We start from the raw sequence: 27629 nt of genomic DNA on the forward strand, positions 1-27629 counted from the left end.
GAGGCGGTTTTGAAAGAACTCTCAAAAAACGGACTTTCACATGTGTTTAAGAAGTGGACGCAACGTTGGGACAAATGCATTGCGTCTCACGGTAGTTACTTCGAAAAAGACCATGTAAATGATGACGATTAAAGGTACTCTGTTTTCTGTATAAATATAGTCTTATTACTTATCGAGCAGCCTACGTATATTTACATAAACTACAATTTAATCACGTCATAAAATTTCTTATAAAAAATATACAAGCATAACACTGAAAACATTTCATGAACGTGCAGTATATAAATTTAAAATAAATACTATTATTGAAAAATTTTTAAATATTATAGAAACCTAATAATTTATTACAATTCATAAGCTATAAATTTTGCTTCTCATGATAAAAAAACCCAATAGTTTTGAAGTGTAATGCAGAACATCAAACCATCTATTACCAATGCAACTTGCAATACAATGGGAACATTTGAACTATCCTCTTAATAAAATCATTAAATGATTAATGGGTTATGACTTATTTGGAGCAAAATAACCTAGTTACTACAGAGATGCTAGGATTTTTAAAGATTTTTTAAACCATTTCAAGAATAAGTACAGTCAGGTCCCCACCTTATGGTTCTTTGAATCAACAGGTTTTGTAGACTCGGGTTATTTGCAATGTTGTTGAATGCTGCATCTCTCTCTCTCTCTGCGTGTAGATGTTTTATTGTTAATTGTAAACTATTCATAATTATTTATTACTGCTAATAATGGGAGAAAATCAAAGTAAGAGTACTTGTTTCGGTCAAAAGGAAGACCCATTAACCTATTAAGATTAAAATTAAGATAATAAATTTAGTAACAAGCCATATTTTAAACCAATATGCATACTACAGAAAAATATGCAGAGAAAAGAAAAGGCAATTTATTTAATGTTCTTGTTTGAGAAGCTCATATAACTTAAAAACTTTATAAACATCAGTTTTGCACATATGACTAATTAAAATATTAAAAAAAAAAAACATTACATTTACAAAAAAACAATGATTCACTTCAAAATGAAATTCACTATGTGACAGTGGTCTGGAACCTAATGTGCCATATGACCAAGGTACAACTGTATTTTAATAATGTGTGTACACACACACACCCCAACCTCATTTGCACATCATCATCTATGGGAAATTGGATCATTTGATACTATATATGAAAGTGACAATCATGAAGTTTAAATAACAGACTACAAGTTGTACAAAACAGTCCTGGAACAAACAGTCAGTGAATATCCACATGGCTTGGAGTTGCTAAAATGACTAAGTAGTATTGGAAAGTAACAAGCACTTTCCAATACTACGTCTAGTCATAAATACAGTGTGCCCATTAAGTAATGAGATTTATTCACAGGATGGCCTGTAAAAAAACAACGTAACAAACATGTTTATAGTTTTGACCACTAGAGTGTGTTGTAATTGCAGGTGAAACTTTCGAGTCGGGTGATGCAGCAGTTTTCGTGTGGCAACTGTTGAAGTAAGAGTGTGTGAGTGGAGCATGTCAGAAGTTGTATCACGGAGCAAAGAGCTGCGATTTACTGTAAATTAGAAAAAATTGCCACAGAAGTGTACCAAGACCTAAAAACAGTTTCAGTTTACAGCAATGACTGTCTGAACCATGCACAGGCATTCTGCTGGTTTTCAACAATTAAAGAGTGAGGGAGTCCCTGAAGGATGAATCATGCTATGGATGGCCAGTTTCTGCACATACAAATGAAAATGTGGTGAAAGCTAGGAAAATTGTTGCCCATGACAGGCGAATAACCACTAGGCTATCACTATACAGCTTGGTGTCAGTAAGGAAATGACCAGATTAATCTTAGAAAGAGATATGCATAACTGGAAGATTTATTCAAGGTTTGTGCTGCACACATTGGCACTGGGTTTCGTCAAAATTTCATCCATGCAGTTGACCAAGATCGTGATGTGTTGCAAAGAATTGTCACAGGTGATGAAAGTTGGTGTTTTCAGTTTGATCTGGAAATGAAACACCAGAGCATGAAATGGTGGAATGTCTTCTCTTTGCCAGAAGAAAGTCAGGTTGCAAAAATCAATTGTCAAGACAACGATCATTGTTTCCCCCCACACACACCTCAATGCTGCTGGAATTATCTGCTGCAAATTTGTTCCTGAGGACACCACAGTGAATGGCCAGTATTATTGAGGAGTAATGCAACGTCTGTACAACCACATACAACATATCAAGGAAAAACTGTTCCACAACAACAACAACAACTGGTTTCTGTTGCAGAACAACACGCCAGTGCACTGCCTGCGAAGCAGTTTCTAGTTTCTAAGTCTGTGTGATCAAACCCCACCTCCTATTCACCAGACTTGGCTGCTGCAGACTTTTTCCTCTTCCTAAAGATGAAGTATTCCTTGAAAGGGGAATGCTTCAGTGATACTGAGGAATCCAATGCAGTGTGACCCAGACACTGAAGGAGGCTCCTGTTCAGGACTTCCATCGTGTCTTCAAACACCTGTACAACAGATGTAAACATTGTGTGGAATTGGAGATTATTTTGAATCAGTGTAATTGACAATTCCAAATATAGTTTTGTTTTGATATAATAATTGTTGTCTCATTACTTAACAGGCATGCTGTGTACTGTTAAAACTTGAACAGTGTATAAAGCTTTACTCTATCAGTAAATCATTTACAGCTTACAGCACATACAAACTACATGTATAACACACATATAGCAGCATTTCATGTTTGAAATGTCCCCGCTTTTGCCTTCATGCATGCCAGAAGTCTGTCAGAACACATACTGATGGTGGCACACACACAACTTCCAATATGGAAACGCTGCCACTGCTCGTTCCAAATCCACCTTCAGGCTGCAATGCCTGATAATAGTCTAATACACAAACATCCTATTGATCCCGAGTGTTTTTTTGCATTTCGAAAACATAGGTGGCTGATTTCTAATCTTGTGAAATGCTATTACAGCTACATGGTTCTCATAATCTTACCACTACATGTTAACCTGTACAGCTAGGCCAATCTCACTCTCTCTCTCGACTGATAAACATTCACATGTTGGCTGTGCGCAGCACCACTAATGGAACCAGGCTCTCACAATTCTGTTGTCATCACTAGGGTGTGCAGAAGTTGCAACAGTATTTATGGCAAAACTAGGTATTTGTAGCACAGTACTTCAAAAGGGCAAATCATGAGTACAAATGAGTTGGTGTCCATCCTGATGTGTGCTGGTACACCATATTCACCAACAAATTAATCTTTAAAGATGGAGTGAATAATGCTTATAAAGAGCATTTATACTAATAAATATTCTTTAACACTGAGTCCTATCAATGTAAATATACATCGATCATGCATGAACCTAGAATCCCATCGATATATATTTACATCAAATAATAAAGTAACACGTAAAAACCACAATGAAATCTTTAATTAGTAAAAAGACAGATATTTCATACTAAAAATAATAGTACATCTTTAGTGCTGTAACAGTAATAGGAATGGAATACAGGCAAACGTTCGGTGGATCACCTATTAAAATACAATTGTTACCGTGTGCTAGGAAATAATAGAAATAACAAATTTAATCTATTAAGATAAATGGTTTTTTACATAAGATAAAAGTCTCCGAGATCTTTGAGAGAGACATACAGTCATTTCTATTTAAATTCGGTCGGTGTAAGATAGTTTCACAACTTTCTTTGGATAAGCGTTCATATTTGAATCTGCATCTATGGAGGAGAAGGAGAACTGCTTTGTCCCACTGGACACCATGAGTAGAGTCAATACTGTGCTGCGCCAGACCAGACTTCAGAGGTTTGTTATAATCAATATAATATTGATGTTCTTTTATTCTTTTTTCCAAAGAAAGGCCTGTTTGTCCAAAATAAGAGATGTCGCATTCGCAAGGTATTTGGTAAACGCCAGCCAAAGATAGAGAAGACAGTTTACCCTTTGTAGACGGTAATAAAGAAGAAATTTTGTTGATAGGAATATATGTTGGAATCAGTTGATACTTTTCAGAATTCTACCTATAGGTTCTGAGATTGCTGGAATGTACGGAATAGGAACTCTGTGGACTGTTGAAGAAACTGTAGGTGTTGGAACATAAGAGTCAAGCATCTGTTGGATTTGATTGGAGTTGTAATCATTTGATTCCATTAACTTTTTAATGATGGAAAGTTTTTTTTGTTTTTTTTTACTAATTAAAGATTTCACTGTGGTTTTTACGTCACTTTATTATTTAATTACTACGCCACAGGTTCCACTAAAAATCATATATTTACATCGCTAAATTAAAAATTCTGAAAATAATAATATATGCTCGAAATTCATAATCAGATTGTACTGTAGTTAAATTTGAACCTTCAGTTTCATCATCAATGAGGATGGTTGACTTTTATCAATAAAAAAGGGAATTAATATTAGCCTATGGTAAAGCCTGCCCATCAGCTGCATCACGTATTATCGCACATGTTCATATTACATCACGGCATCATAACTCTGGTTGCTCCAATCTAAACAATATAAAGGAGTCACGCCTCTCTTCTTGTGACCCTGAGAGATTAGTTTGAAGTTCTCTGTCATCATGGACAGACCAGGACCAAGTGATGCCCAAAGCAGGGGTGTAAAACAGTTCTTGACTGAACGTCTGAATTGGAAAAAATGCTTCAGGAAATACTCGATAATGAAAGATCTGAATTGGATGACTGGGCAGACAGTGATCCAGAACAAGAGGAAGCAGATCTCACCACAAATATGAGCTCCGAGTCAAGTGACAGTGACACAGAACTTCGAACACAAGGGGTGACCAAATTTGAGGCTGTCCAGTTTTATTTATTTATTCATATGGAGTTTCCTCCCTTTTCTCCCCCGTCACTATTGGGGCGAGTTGAGCCCCCCCTCATGGGGGGGTTAAGTATTTTATGGCTGTAGATCCGTGTGTGTTCACTGGGCCGGTTTGACTGCTTGCGGGATGAAAAACCCCATATAAACTAGGGGAAAAACCATGCTGTCCACACCCAAGACCGGCTAACTTGGCTATGGCTGAGAAAGATCCTTAAGCTCCTCACGTTGGCGGCAGGAATCGAACCCAGGACACTCCTTCCCCAGGCATATGGTTGTGAAGTGCAAAGTCACTAGGCTAACCACGTGGACAGGCTGTCCAGTGACTCGTGTTCATGATTGCACATGAGGTCATGGCATTTCAAAAACTGAATGGCTTAATTCAATAATTTAGTGATTATTATAGTGATGTACACCCCTATGTAAAATGATATTTTCATCATAATAATAACACACAAATTTTATTTATAATTTTCATTATTTATGTAACATTAAGAATATTTTGACTGAACTGGTTGAATCTGTTTTGCTGAAGTGCAGAAGATGACAGCTTCCCAAATTTGAGACAGATTCATGCAACCAAATTTGCTGAGGTTAGGACAGTTCTATAAAGCAAAAGCAGATTCAAGGAAATCTTTCATATTTATTTACTTAAATATAAAGTGCCAATAGGCTTGATTTCGGCAATATAAACATTATTTAAATTAAAGGGATATTAAATCCCACATTGTTTTAAAACCGAATAAGAAACTCAAAGATTGGAATCAGAGAGTTTCATGCTGAATATAGTATAGTAAACTATAAAAGTATCGGCGACTACTAGCGTGAGCTAATGCACGTACTTGGACTACGTCCTAATGCATGTAGTCCAAGTATGTAGTACAAACTCGGGCAACTCGCAGCAAAGGTGGTCAAGTTCTGATCGCTATTCTTGGTATTTTCCATAATATAAAACACATTTCCTAGGAAATGGATGCTGTTATTACATTATGGTGGGAGGTGACTACCCAGACCAAATTAATATCAAAGGGTTATAGCAAAAATAACTTATATACTCTGCTAAAACACATCTCCTAGGAGATGTGTTTTACATTTATGGGAAATACTAAGGAAAGTGATCAGAACTTAATCGATCTTTACCACGAGGTGCCTTGGTGTTCCACCACCACCATAAGTCTTGAACCACGTTCAGGTGCAAACTTGACTTACTTGTCTGTTTGCTTACTTGGAAAAAAGGATTAAAACCATCATCATCATCATCAAATTCCTGCCATGTACCCTCAATGGGTGTACAGGATATGACAGTACTACATGAAAAAATTACATCATTACTAACTTCCTATCTACAATTTTCCTCCAAATCAGTCTGTTACTTGTCAAGACTCCAACATTATCAGATCTTATATTTCTATCCTCTAAGGCACTTTGTACCATATCAGTCCACCTATATCTTGGTCTTCCTCTGGGTCGTTTTCCTGCCAACCTGACAGAGAACACTTGTTTTGCTAATCTTTCCTCTCCCATTCTATTTAAGTGACCATACCACCTGAGATTAGCTCTGCTAAGGCATTCCTGGATGCTGACAATGTCAAGTTCTTTCCTAATATCCTCATTTTTAATATGATATTGCCATTGATACCATCTGTTCATACCTCTAATCTTTCTCAGGACTCTCATATCTGCGGTCTCTAGTCTTAGGTCAAGTGTTTTACTTCTGACCCAGCTCTCAGATTTACCTTGTATACAGCTAATTTAGTGTTCCGACTAATTTCTCTCTTATTCCATATGAATTTATTCAATTGACTTCCCACCATACCAGCTTTGCTGATTCTGTTGTCTATTTCTATATTTAATTTACCATCTTCAATAAAAATCGTGCTTAAGTAGCTGAAATGTTTTACTTGTTCCACAGGTTCTCCATTCACAACACAGTTGACATTTTCAATGATTCTGCCTATTTTCATTGTCTTTGTCTTTTTATTGCTGACCTTCATACCATATCTATTACAACAGCTTTTCAATTTAGTCAGAGAATCTTGCAGACTTGTAGCGGATTTATTTAGAAGTATAACATCATCCGCATAAAGCAAAGAGCTGACATTAACATCTCCAATTTTGATATCAGGTTTAATACCACTTTCCTTCATAATGTGATCCATATAGATAATGAATAACAGAGGGGATAATGTACATCCTTGTCTCACACCAGATTTAACATTAAACCATCTTCCTGTACTTCCTTCAATTTAACTGCTGACTTACAACTCAAATAAAGACTAAGTATTGCTTGATATAATGCCCCATTGACACCACATAACTGTAGCGTATTGAATAGCTTCTCTCCTGGCACCTTGTCATATGCCTTTTCCAAATCGACAAAACTTAAATGCTTTCTCGACCATTTGTCGTAAAGTGAAGATCTGATCCTGACAGCCTCTATTTGGCCTGAATCCAGCTTGTTCTTCACCAAGCTTTTCTTCCACAATTCTTCTCAACCGTTTCTCAAGTATACTTCCATAGATCTTATCAGGAACACTCAGTAGGGAAATACCTCTATAATTCTCACATTCAGTTTTATTTCCCTTTTTATATATGGGTACTATGAGAGCTCTACTCCAATCATCAGGAATTCGTCCCTCTGTCCAGGCTTTATGAACTATGCAATGCAGCCACTGTAAGACTTTCATACCACCATACTTCAGCATTTCTGGTCAAATATCATCTACTCCTGCTGCCTTTCCACATTTCAAGCCTTTGATGGCTTTTTTTTACTTCAAGTATGGATATGTATTCCTGACTGCATGCCTGGTCAGTGTTTTTTTATCACTATGCTGTCATCACTGCTTGTTTCATTTAGCAGTTTTTCAAAGTATTTACTCCATACTTCAAGGATATCTTTTTCTCCCATTTTCATGTCACCTTTATCATCTCTAACTCCTTTTACAGCACTCTTTCCTCTATTCCTAAGCTTCTTCAACAACCTCCAGAATATTTTCCCACCTTCTTGATATTTATTTTCTATATTCTTGCCAAAGTCCTCCCATGACTTTTGTTTAGCTAGTTTTACACACTGTTTAGCTTTCTTACATTTGTCTCTGTATTCTGTAAGAGTAAAAGCCGACTTATTTGCCAGGAACTTTTGATATGCTTTCTTCTTTTCCTTCACTGCCTCTTTAACGTCCTGTGTCCACCAGGGAGTTCTGATTTTTTTTATCCTTGCACACAACCTCACCACATGCCTCTCTGGCAGAATCAATCAATGTTTTCTTCAGAGTTTGCCACTGAATCTCCAAGGTCTGATTCCTGTTCTCACACTCTTTCATTTTCTTTTCAATAATCTTTCTGTATTTTAGTCTACAGTTCACGTCTGAGAGCTGCTCAACTTTTATTCGCTTTAAAACTTTCTTACATGTTATTCTTTTCAATATGAAATTCAATTTTTTCCTGCTCAAGACTAAATAGTGATCACTTCCAATTTCAAATCCTCTGTACACCCTGGTGTCCTGCACTAGGGAGAAAACATCACTATCAACAATAACATAGTCAATGAGACTTTTCTTATTCCTAGCCTCTTCTCTCCATGTGTTTTTGTGCACATTTTTATGTTGGAACATGGTGTTAGTAATAACCAGTCCATGTTCTGAGCAGAAATCCAACAGATATTTGCCATTATTCTTAGCTTTGCTCTTTTCTCCAAATTTTTCCAAAATATTTTTTTTGTATGTCTCACAATCATTTCCTACTCTGCTATTTAGATCCTCAACAAGGACCAACTTTTCCTTTTTCATTGTGTCAGTTGCTTTTTCTAAAGCATCAAAAAATTCCTCCACTTCTACCTTAGTAGAACCTTCTGTGGGACCATAGGCACAAATAAGTCTCATTGTCCAGTTCCCCATTCTCATAGTTGCCCACATTACTCTACTTGAGACTGACTGCCATTCAAGAAGATTAGCCTTGTATTTTGTGTTGAATACTATGGCTACTCCTTCCTTTCCTTGATTGTCATTGCCTGAATATAACATTTTTTATTTATTGCTCAGATTAAAACCAAGGTTATAAAATTACTTGGTATCTTTAACATATATTATACCCAAGGTAAAAAAACTTTTTACATCTTTCTCTCATCTGGAGATTCTTATTTAATAAGGTCAAAGCACCTTGTGGCAACATTTTAAGGAAATTAAAATATAGACTACTATATTAACTAAAATAAATTCAATTAATACTTCCTATATTTTGGTAAAGTCAAATTGCCATTATCAGGGAATAGAAAACATAAGATTTGTTGGTATATTCTATATCAGCAATTCATTATGTTCAGTCTACACAGTTAGCCGAGTGGCTATGCACTTCGCAACCATCTACCTGGGAAAGGAGTGTTCCTGGGTTCGATTCCTGCCACTGACGTGAGGAGCTTAGGATCTTTCTCAGACATAGATAAGTTAGCCAGTTTTCGGCATGAACTGCAGGGTATTTCTCCCTAGTTAATCTGGGGTTTTTCCTTGTGCAAACAGGAAAACCGGCCTTCAGAACATAATGCTTCTATAGACAGGGGATACACCAGGAGGCATAGCGACAACCAGCTTATCTGCATATAACGTTAGCAGTTATATGGAATAGAAAACCTCGACACCATAAAAGTAAAAGAGGGAAAGATTAAGAAAGAAAGAGAAAGAAATTATGTTCAGCAACTCTGATGTTAGCTGCCCTGCCTGTTTGGCTATAGTAGGATAGTTTACAACTACAAAAGACCTGGTAGGGTCTAAAGACTGTAGCTGGTCTTTGGTGAAGCAGATAAGAGTGGTAATTTTTTACATGTCTATAAGTAGTTGAAAGGTTGTATTCTTTTGAAGATTTTTGTTAGTTTTACAGATGTGCCTTGGATATATGAAATTATTATTATCAACATTTGACTTCCATGGAGTCAGAGACTCATCATGGGAGGTACTCACTATTGCATACAATGCTCATCCAACTGAGTCTTAAACTAATTCAATGTGTCCACATCTACAACACACTTAGGCAATGCATTCCACTCACCAACCACCCTCCATGCAAAGAACCTGCTTCTCACTCCTTTGCTCACACCCTCCTTATACAGTTTCCAGCAATGGCTTCTCGTTCTACTCCCCTCTCCCATTCTATGAAAAATCTTTTCCATGTTTACCTGACAACAACCCCTGTCCAGTTTATTTCTCAATCATATCCCCCCCCCCTCTTCACAAGGCTCTGCAACTTACATTCTCTCAATCTGTCCTCATACTCTACATTCCAAAGACCACTGACTACCTTTGTGAATCTTCTCTGTGCCCTTTCCAACATATCCTCGTCACCATGAAAACCCGGTTACCAAATCTGTGCACAATAATCCATATGAGGTCTGATCAAGGCCTTATACAATGGAATCATAATGTCTCTATTTATGCATGTCAGGGTTCTCTGCATCATTACCATTATTTGATGTGATGTCTTCACAACTTGTGCAATGTGGCTCCCTAAATTTCAGGTCCTTGTCCACCATCACTCCTAGATCTCTCATCTCCTCTAATTCTGTTAAAGTTTCCCCACCAAGTGTTTACTTTGCATCCCATCCCATCCCATCATTGCTTACCAAATCTCAAAACCTTACAGTTCCAATTACCTGCCAATTCATGCAATCTATTCAAGTCCTCTTGTAAGGCTTTAACATCAGCATGACTGTGAATTGCTCTCCCCAGTTTTGCATCATTCGCAAACAGTCGGATATCACTAGTTAAACCCGACCCAATATCATTAACACACAAATTGAACAACAATGGCCCCAAAACTGACCCCTGTTGCATACCACTGGTGACCTTTCTCTTTCGAGATACTGCACCCCCATATACAACTTTCTGATACCTATCTGACAGCCAGTCGCTGATCCAATTTAAGAGCTTGTCATGTAGCAGTCTATCAAAAGCCTTTGCAAAATCCAAGTACACCATTGTATATGCATCTTGTCCTGGATATTTGTCACCTTGTTATAGTACATAAGTTAGTGAAACATGATCTCCCCTTAACAAACCCCTGCTGATAATCACAGAGAATACTGATGTTATCAACCATTTCTGTATCCTGCTTCTCACCAATCTCTCCAGGACCTTCACCACAACTCCAGATATACAGACTGGCCTATAATTTGAAGCTACAGCCTTATCACTGCCTTTATGCAGTGGAACAGTTTTTACCCTCCTTCCACTCCCTTGGAACCTGTGCTGTTGCAAAACTCTGATTAAACAGGCATGCCAATGCTACTGCCAGTTCTCTGGAACATTCCCTTAAGATGTGTGGTGATATGTCATCAAATCCTATCACCTTATTAACATCAAGGTTATTTATTTCCTCAAATACCTCCTGCTCCTCAGTGATAGCATTAGTGATAGTTTTTGGTGTAGTCTCTCTTCTGGAGAGGGAGAGAAAGTGTATGGGTAGGGATTTTAACATTTTTTTGAATATGATATGAATCGTAGCCATTGGCTAAAAGGTTTTTTGAAGATGGTCAAATTCAGCAGAGAAGGCATTGTTATCTAATTACTTTAACCCTGTTATATAAAGTTTTAATAATTCCATACTGTTGATGGTGATGGGAGGGACTGTTTGTGGATTTTCTGTAAACAGAAAATGTAAACATGAATTAAAATGAATGTAATTAAAATGTAGGAAGGAGAGAGAGAGACTGTTGTTGTTGTTTTCTTTTTCTAATGTGAAGTGGATCCTGGGATGGTGATTGTTTAGATGTGTTAAAAATATGTTCAGAGCATCCAGGCCATGCAGCTAAATGGAGAAAACATCAACAAAGCATTGCCAAACAGTGGGTCTATATGGGGCAGAGTTAAGAGCTTTCTCTTCACATGTTTCCATGAAGAAATTAGCTGGGGGTGGGGTTGTTCTCTCTATTTGTTTTATAAATTAAAGATGCCAAGAAATCATATTCTTGGTTTAATTCTTTATCCAAGTGTAAGCAAACAGTGTAAACAATGTTTGCATTTATTTATAATAGTAGTAATGATAGTTTAAATAAGTTCTAAGATGAGACATCAAAACTGACCATAATATCAATATGTTGGAGTGTGGGGTTTTCTATTCTGGCTTTGAAGTGGGCTGAGATTTTTTTTTAGGAAGGAGTGGGAAAGTGTTGCTAGTATACTGGGAAAGAACTTTTGCTAAATATTTGGCTAATTTGTATGTTGATGAATCAATGGCATCTGCAACTGGGAGTAACGACACATTCTGTTTATGAATTTTTGGTAGCTCATATATACAGTGGGGGGGGGGGATTTGGAATTATATGGTTTTAGCTTATCATAGAGTAAAGAAATAAGTTCAAATGTGTAATCAAAGTAGTTTAGAATTACTGTAGCATTTCCCTTATCAGATTTAATAATTATTATCTTATTATTCTTGATTTCCAATAGTGTTTCATATTCTTTAGAGTTACTTTTTGGAAATTTTGCTTGAATTAGCATGTTAGCAACATTCAGTCTATACTGTTGGCAATATGAGTAGGAAGACTGAGAATCCTATGTTCAATCTGATTCATTTCTTCTGTAGAAATTTTTATAGACCCAAAAGTGTAGTTGTGGCCAGGAGATAGTGCACTAATGCTTCTGGTTTGAGGATGAGGGAAGATAAGCTTATCATAGTGTTTACTTGACATTGTTGAAGCTTAACAGTAGCCACCCACAACAGAATACACTGAAAAAAAAAAAAAAACTTTACTCAAAGCAAAAGCAAATATAAATATTGCAGCAAATGAAAGACTTTGCCTTGAATCTTATTGTGCCTTATGAAACTATCTTAATCTCAGCAAATTTGGTTGCATAAAACTGCCCTAAATTTTGGATGCTCTCATTCTTTGCACTTCAGTGCAGCAGCCAAGATCACCCAATTTAGCCCACTAGAAAACATTATTTAGGACTTTAGACCTACTCTCAGGTGACACTAAGTAATCTTCATTATTTAGTGTGGTGCCTGCTTGAACATCTTATGTTTTTTATTCCCTAATGATGGCAATTTGACTCTGCTGAAATACAGGAAGTATTAATTAAATACATTTTGGTTAATATAGTAGCCTACGTTTTAATTTCCTTAAAAAATATAGCTAAGAATTGCTTTGTGCAAATGCAGTGAAAAAACTTTGAACATCTAACTCTAATCTAGAGGATTTTAATAATAAGGTTACACCTTTTCACTATTTGTATATAGGAAATATGGCTTTGCATTATTTCAATCTTAGTATCTCTTTTGGGTCGAGCTCCCACTGACAATGTTTGTCTTTCATTTTGCTTTCCTCCTAGGGAGTAGAAGCTCTGCTTGTGGTAGATTCCAGCCTGTCACTGAGTGGAGCCACCACTGAGTTTCCTGTCCTGGAGTGATGAATTTAATAGCAATCTGTTACAGTCACTCAGCGAGATTTAGAATGATCTTGCAGATCATTCAGTTTTTGGAGCGGTACACCCATACTTTAACCTACCTCAATAATGGTCTAAACTTGTATGGGTAGTGGCCCTTTCCATAATGCATAGCATCATACATACCGAAAGGATGTATACTTTGCATTTTGGGATACTGAAGCAATTAATGTCAAGTCAGTGTCTGTATATAAGTACCTTAGTCATGAAGATATTTTATGTACAAACTTTGTTTACTTACACTTGGATAAAGGATTAAAAACAAAAATATACTTTCTTGGCATCTTTGATTTAATTTATAACCAAATGAAAAACACTTTCAACAGCAACTGGTTGAGATTTTTGGAGTTTATTGGAGATTTTTGACCCTTCACTGGCTTAGAATAGGTAATAATCTCCTTGTATCCAGAACATTTTTCTGGATACAAGGTATCCAGAAAAATGTTCTGGCAGAAAATTCTACTGAACAGGTGCAGTAGTAGTTGATCCATGGTAGATGAGAACAGTTGTTTGATCATCTCATAATGGATGCTATTTGGGACAACAGCAGTTGGGTAACACTTGAGCAAAGCAGCTTTCTTTTCTTATTTGGTGAACAGCCTGTTTTAATCTTCTGCACTGCTCACAGAGAAGAACAGTATTTGTTATTTTTCTGCTTTACATTTTCAGGCAAGAAACTTCAAGGGAGTTGTTGGGTCAACAGCTATGTATCATGTTCAAGCATGGAAAATAGATTGATGGATGGATGGAACATCTACTCTTCATTTTCCAAATTTTATTTCAGTTTTCTTTGCTGTTGTCTGCTCATCGTATGTGTGTTCTGGATCCAGAATTCAATTCCAGGGCTATCCAGGACCACCCATCTTGCTGAAGCAGAGGCCAAAGTAGTGTGAGACTATCAGGATCCCCCTTTTTAGATATCTACAGGTCTCACTGCATGGCAAATTTGGCAAAGTATTGAAACCCAGTGATGATCTGGAAGACAGGACAGTGAATAAAGAATCAAGAAAAGTAAAGCAAAGAATACAAGAAAAACATATAAGATCAAAATAGACCAGTATGCTATCACAGGAAGATGCCTTCTATCACAAACATACTTCACATAGAGGAGTGCAAGTGGATAAGAAAGGATGCAGATGGCCTAGGATATGGGGAGTGTGTACGGGTCTGAGAAGGACTGTAGAACTGATATGATGATGATAGAGAGGAATGGCTAGGGGAGGGAGGGGGGTATGGAGGAGTCAACATCTGAGAATGGTGTCCATGGGACATGTTACAGAAGTGGAAATGAACTATTATGTTTCTATACCAATGCCAGAAGTATCCAAAATAAGTCGAATGGTATTTTGCACCGACAGCATTTCATTTGCCCAAAATTAGAGTAATTGAGATGGATGACTTCAGAAATAGAGATGGATGGATATGATGTTTTTCATTTTTCATGAATTCAGACAGGGCAGAAAAAGTTATGCTGAACCAGGGTAAAGATGCAAGGAGAAAATAATGACAGTGATTTTAAGGCAGAATGGTGTGAGTTACAAATGGACAGGATTTAATCATCTTATCAGAGGATATTATAAATGAGGTGTCAAATCTTCCTCCAGGTGGTGAAAGTGACTAAGAAGTGATTATCTGGGTATTCCTGGCCAGCCATATAAGGACTTCTATAAGGAAGAGATAAATGTGTAATTATAAGGCTGGTGATTATGAAAACTAAGGGGATGACTTCCAGTTATATCATGGAATTAGAAATTGGATGGAAAAGAGATCAATGCTGTTTGAGCCCTACTCAGGAACTATTTGGCAGATGCAATATTTAAATATATTCCAAAGGTTAGGAGATTAAATAAAATGGGTGTGAAATGGATGAATGAAGAGGCAAGGCATGCTATCTGGAAGAAGACGCTAGGGAGGCAGCACAAGATGAGTAGCAATAGTTAGTTACACGAGGAGTACAAAGAGCAGGTGAGAAAGGTGACTCATTTGGTAAGGGTAACAAAAGTGTAGTATGAGCAACAGTCAGCTAATGGGGCCAAGAAAAATCCCAGGGAGTTCTTTCGATATGTAGCCAACAGAAGAAATTATGATTACGAAGGATGATATTGGTTGGTTAAAATGGTGGAAATGTAACCACTGCAAGATATAACTGAGATGGTGAAGGAGCAATTCATAAAGTTATTTCATCCTCATGAATGTGACATCATGCAGAACTTGAGTGCACTGATGGTGAGTGAGCAGGAGGTACATGAGAAATTTTAGTAAACTTTATGTCAATAAGGCTGTAAGGCTTGATGATATACCACTGTGTTTTGAGGGAATGTTCCAAGGAGATAGCAACAGTGCTGATGTACCTTTTACATGAGTCCATGACCATGCCAAGTTCCAAAGGAGTGGAAAGAAGGCAAAACTGTTCTCAAGTGTGATGAGACTAAGGCCTACAAACTATAGGCCAATCTATGTGTCTGGAGTTGTGATCAAAGTGTTAGAGATGTTAACGAGAAATAATATTCAGAATTAGGTAGACAACAGCATTGATAGACTGCCATATGACAAGTTGGTAATTAAATGATATTGGGGTTGAATAATAGATTGCTGCATTAGATTAGAGAATAGCTTTCTCATAGGTATAAGAAAGTTGTGTATGGTGGAGCAATATCCCAGAAGATGAAGGTTACTAGTGGTGTGCCCCAAGGGACTATCCCTTGGGTATTACTGCTTAACTTGTATGTTAAAGATATTGGAGAAGTTGATTCAAATGGTGATACGTGTTTGCAGATGATACAAAGTTAGAAAGAATTATGAGGAGTAGAGTAAAGCTGTAGCTTTACTGGCTGAATGAATGGGAAAGTGACTGGGTGGACCAAATTCAGTGATGCAAAGTGTAAGGTTTTAAAATTCAGATAACACAGATGGAATGCAGAGCACGCAACTGGTGGGGACATCTTAAAGGAAATGAGGAATCTGGGAGTGATGGTGGTGGTGGAAAAGAACCTAAAATTTCAGACACGCTTAAAATTATGAGGACAGCAGAGAGGATTATGGCAATGATGCAGAGAACACTATATATGTTAAAGATACCAAGCTATTTTAAACCTGGTTTTTACTCCATTTCCCAAGTAAGCAAACAGACAAAAAGTCAAGTTTGTGCCTGCATGTAATGCAAGTCTAAGTGACCCGTAAAGTAGTATAAGTCTAGGCAACTCATGGTATCTTTAACATATATTATACCCAAGGTAAAAAACTTTCTACAAGTGTAAAGTTTTTCAAAATTCTAGCTGAAAAGCTATACATCTATAATTAATGAGTATATCTTATAGGAGGTTGGCCGTGTGGTTAGCGTATCCACTCACCAGCCTGTGGGTTTGAATCCTGCTATGGGCATGGATGTTTGTGGTTGTCTGTGAAAATGCTAGTGATGGTGGTGGGAAGTAGATGGCATTGGTGTAGATGATGCAGTTTGCTGTAGTTAGTGGACTGAGTGGTGGAGACCGAGAACTGTGGAGTGGGTACCCTCCCTCGACGAGTCTTTGGACTCCTTGGAAGTGTCATGTAATAATAATAAGAGGAAGAATCTAAAATTGAGGTTTATGCCTAATACAAGAGGTTATGGTTCTCTTGTATTAGGCATAAACCAAGCCATATATGGATTACTATGCACAAATTTGATCACCTGGTTTAGCAAAAAGATGAAGATATTATTGGGAAAATTCCAGAGAAAGTTCACTAACATAGTTTCTGATCTCTGGAATGTTGGATAAGAAAGATTGGCATAATTTGCAAAGTTAGTGCAAATTATGTTTTCGTAATTTGCACTGGAGTGCTTTCCAAACTTTTCATGTTGGTGACACACTTTTTAGACAAACATAATTTCGAGGCACAGTAATTCAGTCTGATGTGCCTCTCATCACGTGGGCAGATCGGATGTAGTTTAAGTATATGCTTTTATAATTATATTTTGTATAACTTTTAGAAGGCTTATTTAAAAATCTCTTCCTGTTTATATTAGAATTTTAATGAGATATATGAGCTTCATGGGATGAACACAGCTTTTCAATATTTGGTGGAATAGTAGATAAAGGCACTCAAATTTTGTCATCAAGCATTCTTAAGCTTCCACGTTTCACTGTCTTCAAGTTTGCCATTGTTGAAAAGGATACTTCATGTATGTAGTGGAAAACTGCAAAAGAATTTTTAAAGCTTTTTTTATGTGTGGATGCATTTTTGAAACACGAATCCAAAAGTTGTCTAAATCACCCTCTTCATACATCATTAACAGACTTCGATCATTTTTTATTTCAGCTAATTCTTCTTCTTCAATAAGTGACAAGTTAATTGTTGCAGTTGAAAAAAATGAATTTCTGATCCACTCATAGTCTTGTATTTCAATATTTGGGAAATAGTGATGAATTTTCTCTCCGAACATTGTTAAATGGTCAACAATTAGCGAGCTGATATCACATTTCAGTTCACAGTCTGCAGTTTTGGAAAATATTTCAAAATTTCCTTCTTTCACTTTCCTTTTCCAAATTTCTATCTTGTGTCTCATAGCACAAATTTTATCCACCGCTATTAAGATATTTTCTCCTTTTCCTTGCATACTGGTGTTTATTTTATTCAAGTGTTCAAATATGTCAGCAAGATATGCCAATTTTGTGCACCATAATTTGTTTTGAATTACATTGCAGAATTCATTTTGTTGATTTTCCTCAAAAAGTTTAAGCATCATTTCCCTCAATCCATATACACGACGAAGCACTCAACCTCTTGACAGCCAATGAACTTCTGAGTGTAGTATAAGTTTTTTAAATTTTGCCCCCATATCTTCACAAATTTTAGCAAATAATCTTGATTTAAAATTGACCATTTGAACAACTTTGTCCATAAACTTTTTTAATTCATTACCAGTGGTTCATAATGTAAAAAGCAATGAGTAATAATAATATTTTCATTCTCTTTCTTTGCTAAAGCTGTGAAACCTTTTGTTGAACCAACCATTGAAGGAGTGCCATCTGTGCATATTCCTACACAATTTAACCATAGCAAATTATTTTCCTTCATGAAGAAATCTACTGTTTTAAATATATCTTTGCCTCTAGTTTTCATTGGAAGTTCTAGACAACACAAGAATTGCTCAATAATTCTGTTAGTATGAATGAAACGTATAAAAACGAGTAATTGCGTTAATCCACTGACATCTGTTGATTCATCTAACTACAATGTAAAAATCATATTGTCGTCTTGAAAAATATCTTTTATTAGCAGCTTAATGTCAGCAGACACATCTTGAATATGTCTTCCAATCATGTAATCTGCGAAAGGGATTTTATTAACTTCTATCTGAAATTCGGGCCCAAACACCGTTCGAACAATATAGTGGTTTCGGCAACATAGTGGTTTGTGATGTCACCTTCAGCTTTTCTTTTATTAATTAGAAACTTATCCATTTTACGGGTAATTCAACACCAATTTGATAAATAAAACTGTGCGAATTTATTGTAAAGCTTTAACAGTAACTAAACATAAAATAAATGCACCAGACCAGCTCTTCATTTATTCACGTTGCAGTTAGAAAAAACATCAATAATAACATTTGTATGAATAAGTGGGGTGCGCTTTATTTTTATTGGTCGAACAGTAATAAATCCGAGCGACTACTACGTGATAAAACCACAGGGATACATAATTTAGTATAGTTTTGACCAGATTAATGGAGGGGCTGGTAGGCCATTCTTGTAAACGATATAAAGATGGTGTGAACAGTAGAGCAAGGAGTAGGCTTCTTGCATAGAGAATAATGGGTGATTAAAATGCATTACCTGAGATTGTGATAAGTGCAGAGACAGTGAATGAGTTAAAAATAGTCTGATGAGTTATGTATGTGAGTGAGACTGTCCACAATTGACTCCAGAGATTTGATAATCTCTGGAGTCGAATGTAATAATGCAGTAATTTTTATTACATCTGTAGAATGCAGAAAACACAAGCTGCTTTTAGAGACTATTTCAATAATCTAGGTGGTCAAAATATTTGAATACTTGCTTGAAATTTCATGTCCTTATTCAATATTGTTTTATCATTATCCTTGAAATGCCTTGGTGACTTTAGATGAAATATTGGATTAAAATGTTTGTTTTTTTCTGTTATCATAAGCCATAACTAATATGTATAACTGCCTTCATTATAAATATTAGTTATGGCTTATGATAACAGAAAAAAAAAATTAATTTAAGCTAGTAAATTATTAGTTTACATTCAAGGTTTATGTCTATGTAGGTTTATGTTCCAGAAACTTCAACATGAATAACAGCAACAACTACAAAAATCTAAAAATGGAATTAAAATGATCTGTTGGTTCTCGGGTCAAAATATCTGTCAAAACAAAGTTGTATTTTTACATTCTGATGTCTACACATGTATAACATCTTTCACTGTCATAAGTACCTTTGAAAATTCAAACTTTGAAATAGTATTTAAGTATAAGCATTTAATATTCAGTTATTCTGGATTTAAAAAAATAAAAAAAATATATATATATATATATCATCATGTGCACAGAAATAGTAACTGCTTTAATAAAAGAAAAACAACCAACATTTTCTATTTACTGAACTTGGGTAAAAATATTTTCAGAAGAAAGCATACTTTCTTGAATAATTAAATACTTTTAAAAGCCTTTAAAAGGTTGCAAACATAACTGAACAGATTGTCAAGCTCACTACTATGAAATACTGATTGAAATAACTGCATACAGCCAACTATCACTATAGCCAACATTGCTACAGCAAATTTACTCACTATATCTACAATCCTAGCCAAAATTCCATTAGTATCCATTCTAAAGTAAGCTCTGGATATAATGTTATCCTTATGGAAATGTGATTGAAATTATATCGAACATTCCATTAAAAAAAATAAATAAATAATAATAATAAATGAATAGGTGGGTACTACCAATTTAATTAAAATATTCAAAGAGTAAAAATACACTTATAAAGAACAAATGTGCATATGCAATCTCCTACACTTAAAAAAAAAAAAAGAACTTTCTTTCTTTTTTTTTTTCCTTTTCTGTTATCACTGTACTATGTAAATAGTGCATAAGGCATTTTGTTCTAAAATGACTGAACAGTTTGAATGCTTTGTCCTGCAGAACCCCATCCCCTTTTTTTTTTAACATTATCTTCTTAATAATTACTAGCTTCTTTGTACCTCTCTGAATGAACACTATCACTCACTTGCTGATTTGAGAGCCAGAAACTCTTCAAAGTTCTTCATCAATGTCTCTGAGTTCAGGCTTTTATCTAAGTTACTTGCTGGTGCTACTTATGCTATTCAATTAACTTGAAACTTTAATTGCTTTTGCCTTATATTGATGTTTTTCAGTCAGAAGATGGATCAGTACACATAATAATAACTGCTGGATGGTTGGCTGAGAGGATAGAATACTTATTCTCTAACCACCAAGTCATGGGTTATGGAATCAAATCTCACTGTGTGGATAATAATAGTCTTTTAGGTTGATAGGTGAATTTCGTCACCTAGTGTGAGACCAACATCAATTTACTGGCAATGAAGTGGACTGAAAAAAAGTTTCAAAGTTTTGGTTTCTAGAGGAGGTTTTGTGGATATCTAATCCTTAGCCTACCTGTAGTTCTAACATACTATAGGTTTATAACCTTTTGTGGGTAAGGGTCACAAAAAAAAATAATAATTGGCCATAATTTTGTTTCCCTTTTATGTGACTCCCATCTGCATAAGGTTATAAACCATAATACATTAGTAGATTTTGTAAATTTTGCGGCCTCACTGGAAACCAAAAACAGAACTTTTAACATGAATTAATTTTCTCATGAAAATGTTTCTGTAATGGTAACTGAGATATTCGATTATGCCCTAATCCACTGGCTGTGTTACACTGGTAACATCAGACGGCAAGTAGCAAACAAAAAAAATATTCCCACAATCAGTTATTAATTTTGATCTGTGCAGGTGGGTCTTACAATTTTCCAAAATAAAAGACACTTCGAGTCTTGTAGTTTTCTTTAAATGATGAAAAAAAAAAAAAAATTGTAGTGAAAATTTTCTTAAGAAAAATTTCTTTATCCATCCATGCACTTTTCTGCTTTCTATATATATTTTATATAGAAAGCAGAAAAGTGCATGGATGGATAAAAACTATAAATGTGACACGCCTTTAAAGGTTCATGAAAAAGCTTGTGTGTACAAATGCTTCAGGAGAACCAATGATAATCTCCTGAAGCATTTACACAGACACACACACAAGCACACAAGCAGTGTTAATGGCCTTTTATTAAGTTTGAAATCACTTGCTACTTTAAATGTACCAGCTATTATCAATGTTAGCATACTTTTGTACACATTGTAAATTTGATCTGCAGTAAAGATTTTTTGCTATCAGTTGCTTGATGTGCAGACTTCTTTATACCAGAAATGCCTAATTTTCTAATTCCATGTCCAAGCTTAAAAGTAGTCAATCATCATCATCACGAACAATGGGCTCACTGCCCGTTGGTGTCCGATGCCTCCTTCACTATCTTCTTCCACCTTTCATTGTCCAGTGCACAGTGTTGCAGTTTCTGTACACCCATTCCACACCAGTCCTTTATATCATCTATCCATTCTCAGTATGGTCTACCTCTTCTGTTTAAACCATCCAAAATACCAAATATAAATGTCTTTATCTTCGGGTCCTCACTCATTCTACAGATCTGTCCAAATGATTGCAGCTTCCGTTTTATAATATTTTGCATTAGATTCTCTTTTGATTGTATCTTCCGATAGAGCTCTTCATTTGTGATTTTCTTTACCCATCCTATTCTTAGAATCTTCCTGTAACAAGTTCTTTCAAATGTCAAAATTCTTTTTCTTGATTCCTTATTTATTACCCATGTTTCAGATCCATACAGTACACCACTAAAGATGCATGTTTCCAGTACTTTTAGTTTTGTTTGCAGGCTGATCACTTTACTTTTCCAGATGTTATCCATAGCCTTCAGATTTGTTCTTCCCTTTGCAATCCTGATCTTTATTTCTTTTTTACAGTCCAAATCATAATTTCATAATTTCAAAATAATCACTCCCCTGTTCTTTCTTTTAAAACTATAAACTTCAAATATTTGCAAATTATTTCAAATCCTCCATCCCACACAAATAAAAACCAAAAAACATGATTACTATTATTATTATTATTATTTCAGGCGACTCCAGGGAGTCCTTAGACTCATCGAGGAAGGCCATAAACATCATGTCCACACATTTATACGACATTCTAACAGTATTTATCATACTTTGCCTTGAACTCGCTCACTGTCATAGCACCCACAACAGACTCTGGCAGCTTATTCCACTCATTTACCACTCTAAAAGTAAAGAACCCAGCTCTAACACCCTTACTAACCACACATTCTTGCCCAGCTTCCATAGATATCCCCTAGTCCTCCCACCACCAGTCCTGATCTCAAAAATGTTCTCTGAATTAATCCTACAGAAACCCTTTAGCAATTTGAATGTCTCAATCATATCTCCTCTTTTCCACCTATCAACCAATTTCTGTAACCCACAAATCTTCAACCTGTTCTCGTAAGGTTCATTCCATAGACCAGCAATCATCTTAGTCACTCGCCTCTGGATCCTCTCCACCTCCACCCCATCAAGAAGGAACTGAGGTGACCAAATCTGGGCACAGTAGTCGAGATGAGGTCTTATCAAGGCTCGGTACAGAGGTACAATAACTTGCTTGTCTCTGCTCATCAAGGTATTTTTCAACAACCAAGTGAGTTGATGAGCTGATTTAGCTACTTTTGCAATGTGCCCCTAAACTTCATCTCCCTATCCACCAACACCCCCAAGTCCCTGGCCTCATCAATCTCCTGGGGTACAGTTCCACCAATGTGGTATACTGCTGCTAATCTTTTCACCCCAAAATACATAACCTTACATTTTGTCACATTAAATTGACATCCATTCTCCTTAGCCCAGAACTCCAATCTATCCAAGTCATCCTGCAAGATTTTGACATCTTCTGCAGTCACTATCGCCCTACCCAACTTTGCATCATCAGCAAACAAATGAACTGTTCCACTTAGATCCTTCCCAATATCGTTAATGAACAGATTAAACAGCAGTGGTCCAAGAACAGAACCCTGCGGCACACCACTAGTCACAGGCCATCTTTTGAACTCTACTCCTGAATAAACTACTCTTTGATATCTCTCCATCAACCACCCACCTATCCATCTCACCAACCCTGTATCCATTCCCATATGGTGTAGTTTACGGATTAGAATTCCATGTGGTATCCTGTCAAACGCCTTTGCCAAGTCCAGCAGTATCGCTGTAAACCCATTTCCCTTATCCAGTTCAGCCATCACCTTGTTATAAAACTTGAGCAAGTTACTGAGCAATTTTTCCTTTGACTACTTTCTCCAAGACCTTGACAACAACTCTTGATATGCTGATCGGTCGGTAATTTGCAACCGTAGTCTTGGATCCTCCTTTATGCAGTTAAACTATTTTCCCCTCTTTCCACACCTTCGGGACTAAACCAGACCCGAGACTCAGATTAAACAACATGGTCAAGCCGCTTCACGCAAGACCCGTGCCGGTATACCATCAGATGTATTCACATTAAGGTTCTGTAATAGACTATTCACCTCCACTTCATTCATCACAATTCCCATATAAACTAATGGTTCCTTCATTTTTTTCAATGTCACCACCTGGATGATATACTTTTGCAAAGCGCACGCTCAGTAACTCCACTATATCGACTGATTCAGTGACCTCCGTACCATCGTCATTCCTTAAAATCATTTTGCTGCATACAGTTTTTTTTTTTTTTTTGCTTGCAGCATATTGAAACAATTGTTTGGGATTCTCTTTTGCTTGCATAGCTAGTTTCCTTTCATAATCCACTTTTGCTTTTTTTTACCACACTCGTTACCCTTCTGGCCTGCACTTTATACCATTCATGTGGCTGCAGGTCACCCCTTTCTTTAAATTCCCTCCACAGTTGTTTCTTTTTTTGCAGCTCAAGCTTAATGGTGTTATTCATCCATTTAACCCCTACTTGTTTTACTTTTCGGACCCTAGGTATACAATCAGCCATAACCTCCTGTAAATGATCCCTGACCACTTCCCATGCTCTATCGACGTCCAGCCCTTGCAGTTGTACATGCCATGGCACTGATCCAAGCAATCTCCTAAGCTTGTCATACTTGCCAGCACAGTAATTTCACATATACCCTGTCTTAATCGAAAATTCCACACCTTTAGCCACCTCCCAGGTCAAGACCTTATGATCATTCTCACCAATAGGTGGCAACCTGGTCATATTCATTACAGACAAATTCTGAGATGCTATTACCAGGTTAGCACTCTCACACCCCTAGCATTTTCAATTACATGCTGTCTCAGATAGTTATCCCTTAATAATTGAATAAAATCCTTTTCCTTCCTCACATGTGTCCTCTCCTCCTTCCAATCAATGTTACCATAGTTGAAATCCCCCATAATAATTACCCTCCTTCCACTCATTTCATCAATTTGGTTATGCATACTATCTCCACCATCTATTCCATCACCCAACTGTATATTTTATTCTGCCAGTCTCAATCTCACACCAAATAGCCTCAAATGAGCTCCTTTCACTATCCTGCGATACAACTTCAATTCTCCTTGGCTGCAGTTCATCAGCTATCATCAATAACACCCCTTAGAAAAATTTCCTCTAGTCAACGACTAGATTCGAAACAAAGTCTTCCTTCGTGCGGTCAGGTGCCGTGGAGTGCAAACGCCACATCCACTGAGCTACACAGGCTCTTTCATAATCATCATCATGATAATGATTGACTACTTTTAAGCTTGGACATGGAATTAGAAAATCAGGCATCTCTGGTGTAAAGAAGTCTGCACATCAAGCAACTGATAGTGGAAAATCACCCATCAGAAATCTTCAGTTATGTTCATTTGCTTTTTAAAATCCTCTGCTTTGGGTGGTGATACCCATATGACCTTGGAATTCACTCTGATCATTTTAAAGAAAACCACTCATACAAAACTTTATTGAATTGCTAAAATTTAAGCTTGCATAAGTTTTTCTGTTCATAATGGATTCATCTATCTCTGAAATTAAGTCTATAAGTTTTTTCTTCTTCAGATGCTTAAAATCATGCAATGCTGATGACCCAACATCCACTCACACATCAAAGAATTCCCATTTATCCCTTTTTCCAGTTTCTTCATTATTTCAATTTTATTGGTAATACATATGCAGTTCTTTATTTCTCTTCAGTTTTGACATAAAAGCATTGTACAATGCTTTGACATTGTAAGCAGAAGAATGCACGAGAGAGAGAGAGAGAGAGAATTATTTAGCATAGTGACCATAAGCAAACTGAATTATGGCATGAATGAACACATGGTTTGTTATAATCACTGATAGATCAGCTGACAGCTGTGACACTGACTTGTGATTGGTCATTTTGAAATATGCCATTAGAAATTTGCTATTACTTACAGCATTACTGTTTCTGGTGTTTACTGTATTCTAAAGAAAATTCACTATAGCAAACCTTCCAATATTACAAACCTTTGCTATAGTGGGAGTTGATCATGCTGACAAACTATTAATGAGAACAAGCATAACTTAAAAATTGATATTTGGTGCAAAGTATGAAAAAAAAATATATATATCCATTCAAAAGTTTCTAGGGAAGGGACATATTATATACAACACAAGCATAACAAAATTTTGAAAGAATTAGTAGGCTACATGAATATTACATGCAAATTAAACACATCAACAATTTCAGGAAATTTATAGCAGTAGTTGTCAACCTTTTCTCAAACTTAAGTCTAATCAAGTCATGAAAATTCTTTCATAATTTCAAAATAATCACTCTCCTGTTCTTTCTTTAAAAACTATAAGCTTCAAATATTTGCAAATTATTCCAAATCCTCCATCCCACAAAAAAAAAGGCTTAAATAAATATATTAGGATGCATACAACATTCTAACAGGTGACAACCACTGCATTGTGCAAACCAAAGCAAGCAACACCGGGTTAGTTGCAACTTTTTCCAGTTTGTATACAACAAACAACCCATAATATCAAAGCAATGGAGAGTTAGGGAACTTCATATGGACAAAGATGCAAATTAAGTGGTGAAAGCAAAAGCCTCTGCAAACAGCAAGGTGAGGTTAATGCAAAAAATAAAAATATATATATCCCCTTACCTACAACCTTTGGGTGGTAATGGCTGGAACAGAGCTTTGCACCTGCCAAAATAAAACAGCCACACCAGTGGCTTTAGGTATCTGCCTTGTGCAACAGATAAATAGATAATTCTTAGTATACTAATTATTCCTTTACAGGTGATGCATCTAAACATTGCTAAAATAAAATTTTAGCAATTTATTTACCTTATTTATGAAGTTTATTTATCTTAGCATTTTCTTATAATTTAAAACACATTCTTCTTTTATTTAAATAAATATCAGCCATTATACATATAAATTAAGTTTTCAGTCAATCATGACCATTGATTTATGAATATTTTTAATACAACAGAAAAGGCAAGTGTAACAGTATGTATACAATACATTGTGTTACACTAATAACAAAATGACACACAGATGGCAGTAATAAAAACAGATGGAATACTGAAGGTAGATCTAACAGATAAGCTTAGGTGTTGACTGTTATTCATGTTGACTTATTTTTCATGGTATTAACAACACCACACAATTTTATCAAAGAGATGTTTTATTAACTGCTTATATTTTGCTGATTTTCAACTCGCATGTACAAGTGTGTTGTGCTCTGATGATGTTGAGTTGAAAATCAGCGAAATATAAGCAGTTAATAAAACATTTCTTTGATAAAATTGTGTGATGTTGTTAATACCATGAAAAATAAGTCATGACTGAAGGTAAAAATGAGCAATTATAAGCAATTAAAATAGGAAATCATTTCATTGGAAATAAATGTTTAATATGAGCAGAAAGTTTGGTAAGGTTTCAAGATACACAATATTAAATGCAGGAAGAGCTCAATCTTTAACTATCAGAATTCATAGAAAAGAAAGTGCAGCTATCATCAATGAAATTATTTAACACAGTCATGAGAGATATTAAGTAAGATAACTTCCCAAAATTGGGAACGTTTTAGTTATTTCTGTTTAGATTCAGATGATGAATGTGAGATTCATAGCTTTCTTGATACAGAGTGATCCAAAAGTCATGCACAAATATAAAATAAACTTGAATTTTTCAATATTAGTGACAAACTTTATAGAACTAAATTGCTACAGACTAAAC

General features: G+C 36.0%; 1 protein-coding gene across 5 annotated transcripts in view; it reads right to left on the reverse strand.

The window, feature by feature from the left end:
• The window catches only part of LOC150102005 (WD repeat and SOCS box-containing protein 1-like), a 269640-nt gene that overhangs the window by 159846 nt on the left and 82165 nt on the right, over positions 1–27629 (reverse strand). For 4 of the 5 annotated variants that reach the window (XR_016549016.1, XR_016549015.1, XM_090400166.1 and 1 more), the window contains exon 4: positions 26547–26588. The exons of the other annotated variant lie outside the window; for it this stretch is intronic. Coding sequence is in view for 2 of the 4 variants with exons in the window: in XM_090400166.1 (XP_090256292.1) it covers positions 26547–26588 (42 nt within the window). In the remaining 2 variants the exon portion in view is untranslated. The remainder of the gene's footprint in view (positions 1–26546; positions 26589–27629) is intronic. 5 annotated transcript variants of the gene reach the window in all.

This window comes from Typopeltis vanoorti, chromosome 11 (assembly GCF_054136105.1).
Source record: "Typopeltis vanoorti isolate ZY-2024b chromosome 11, IOZ_Tvanoo_1.0, whole genome shotgun sequence".
Taxonomy (NCBI): domain Eukaryota; kingdom Metazoa; phylum Arthropoda; class Arachnida; order Uropygi; family Thelyphonidae; genus Typopeltis; species Typopeltis vanoorti.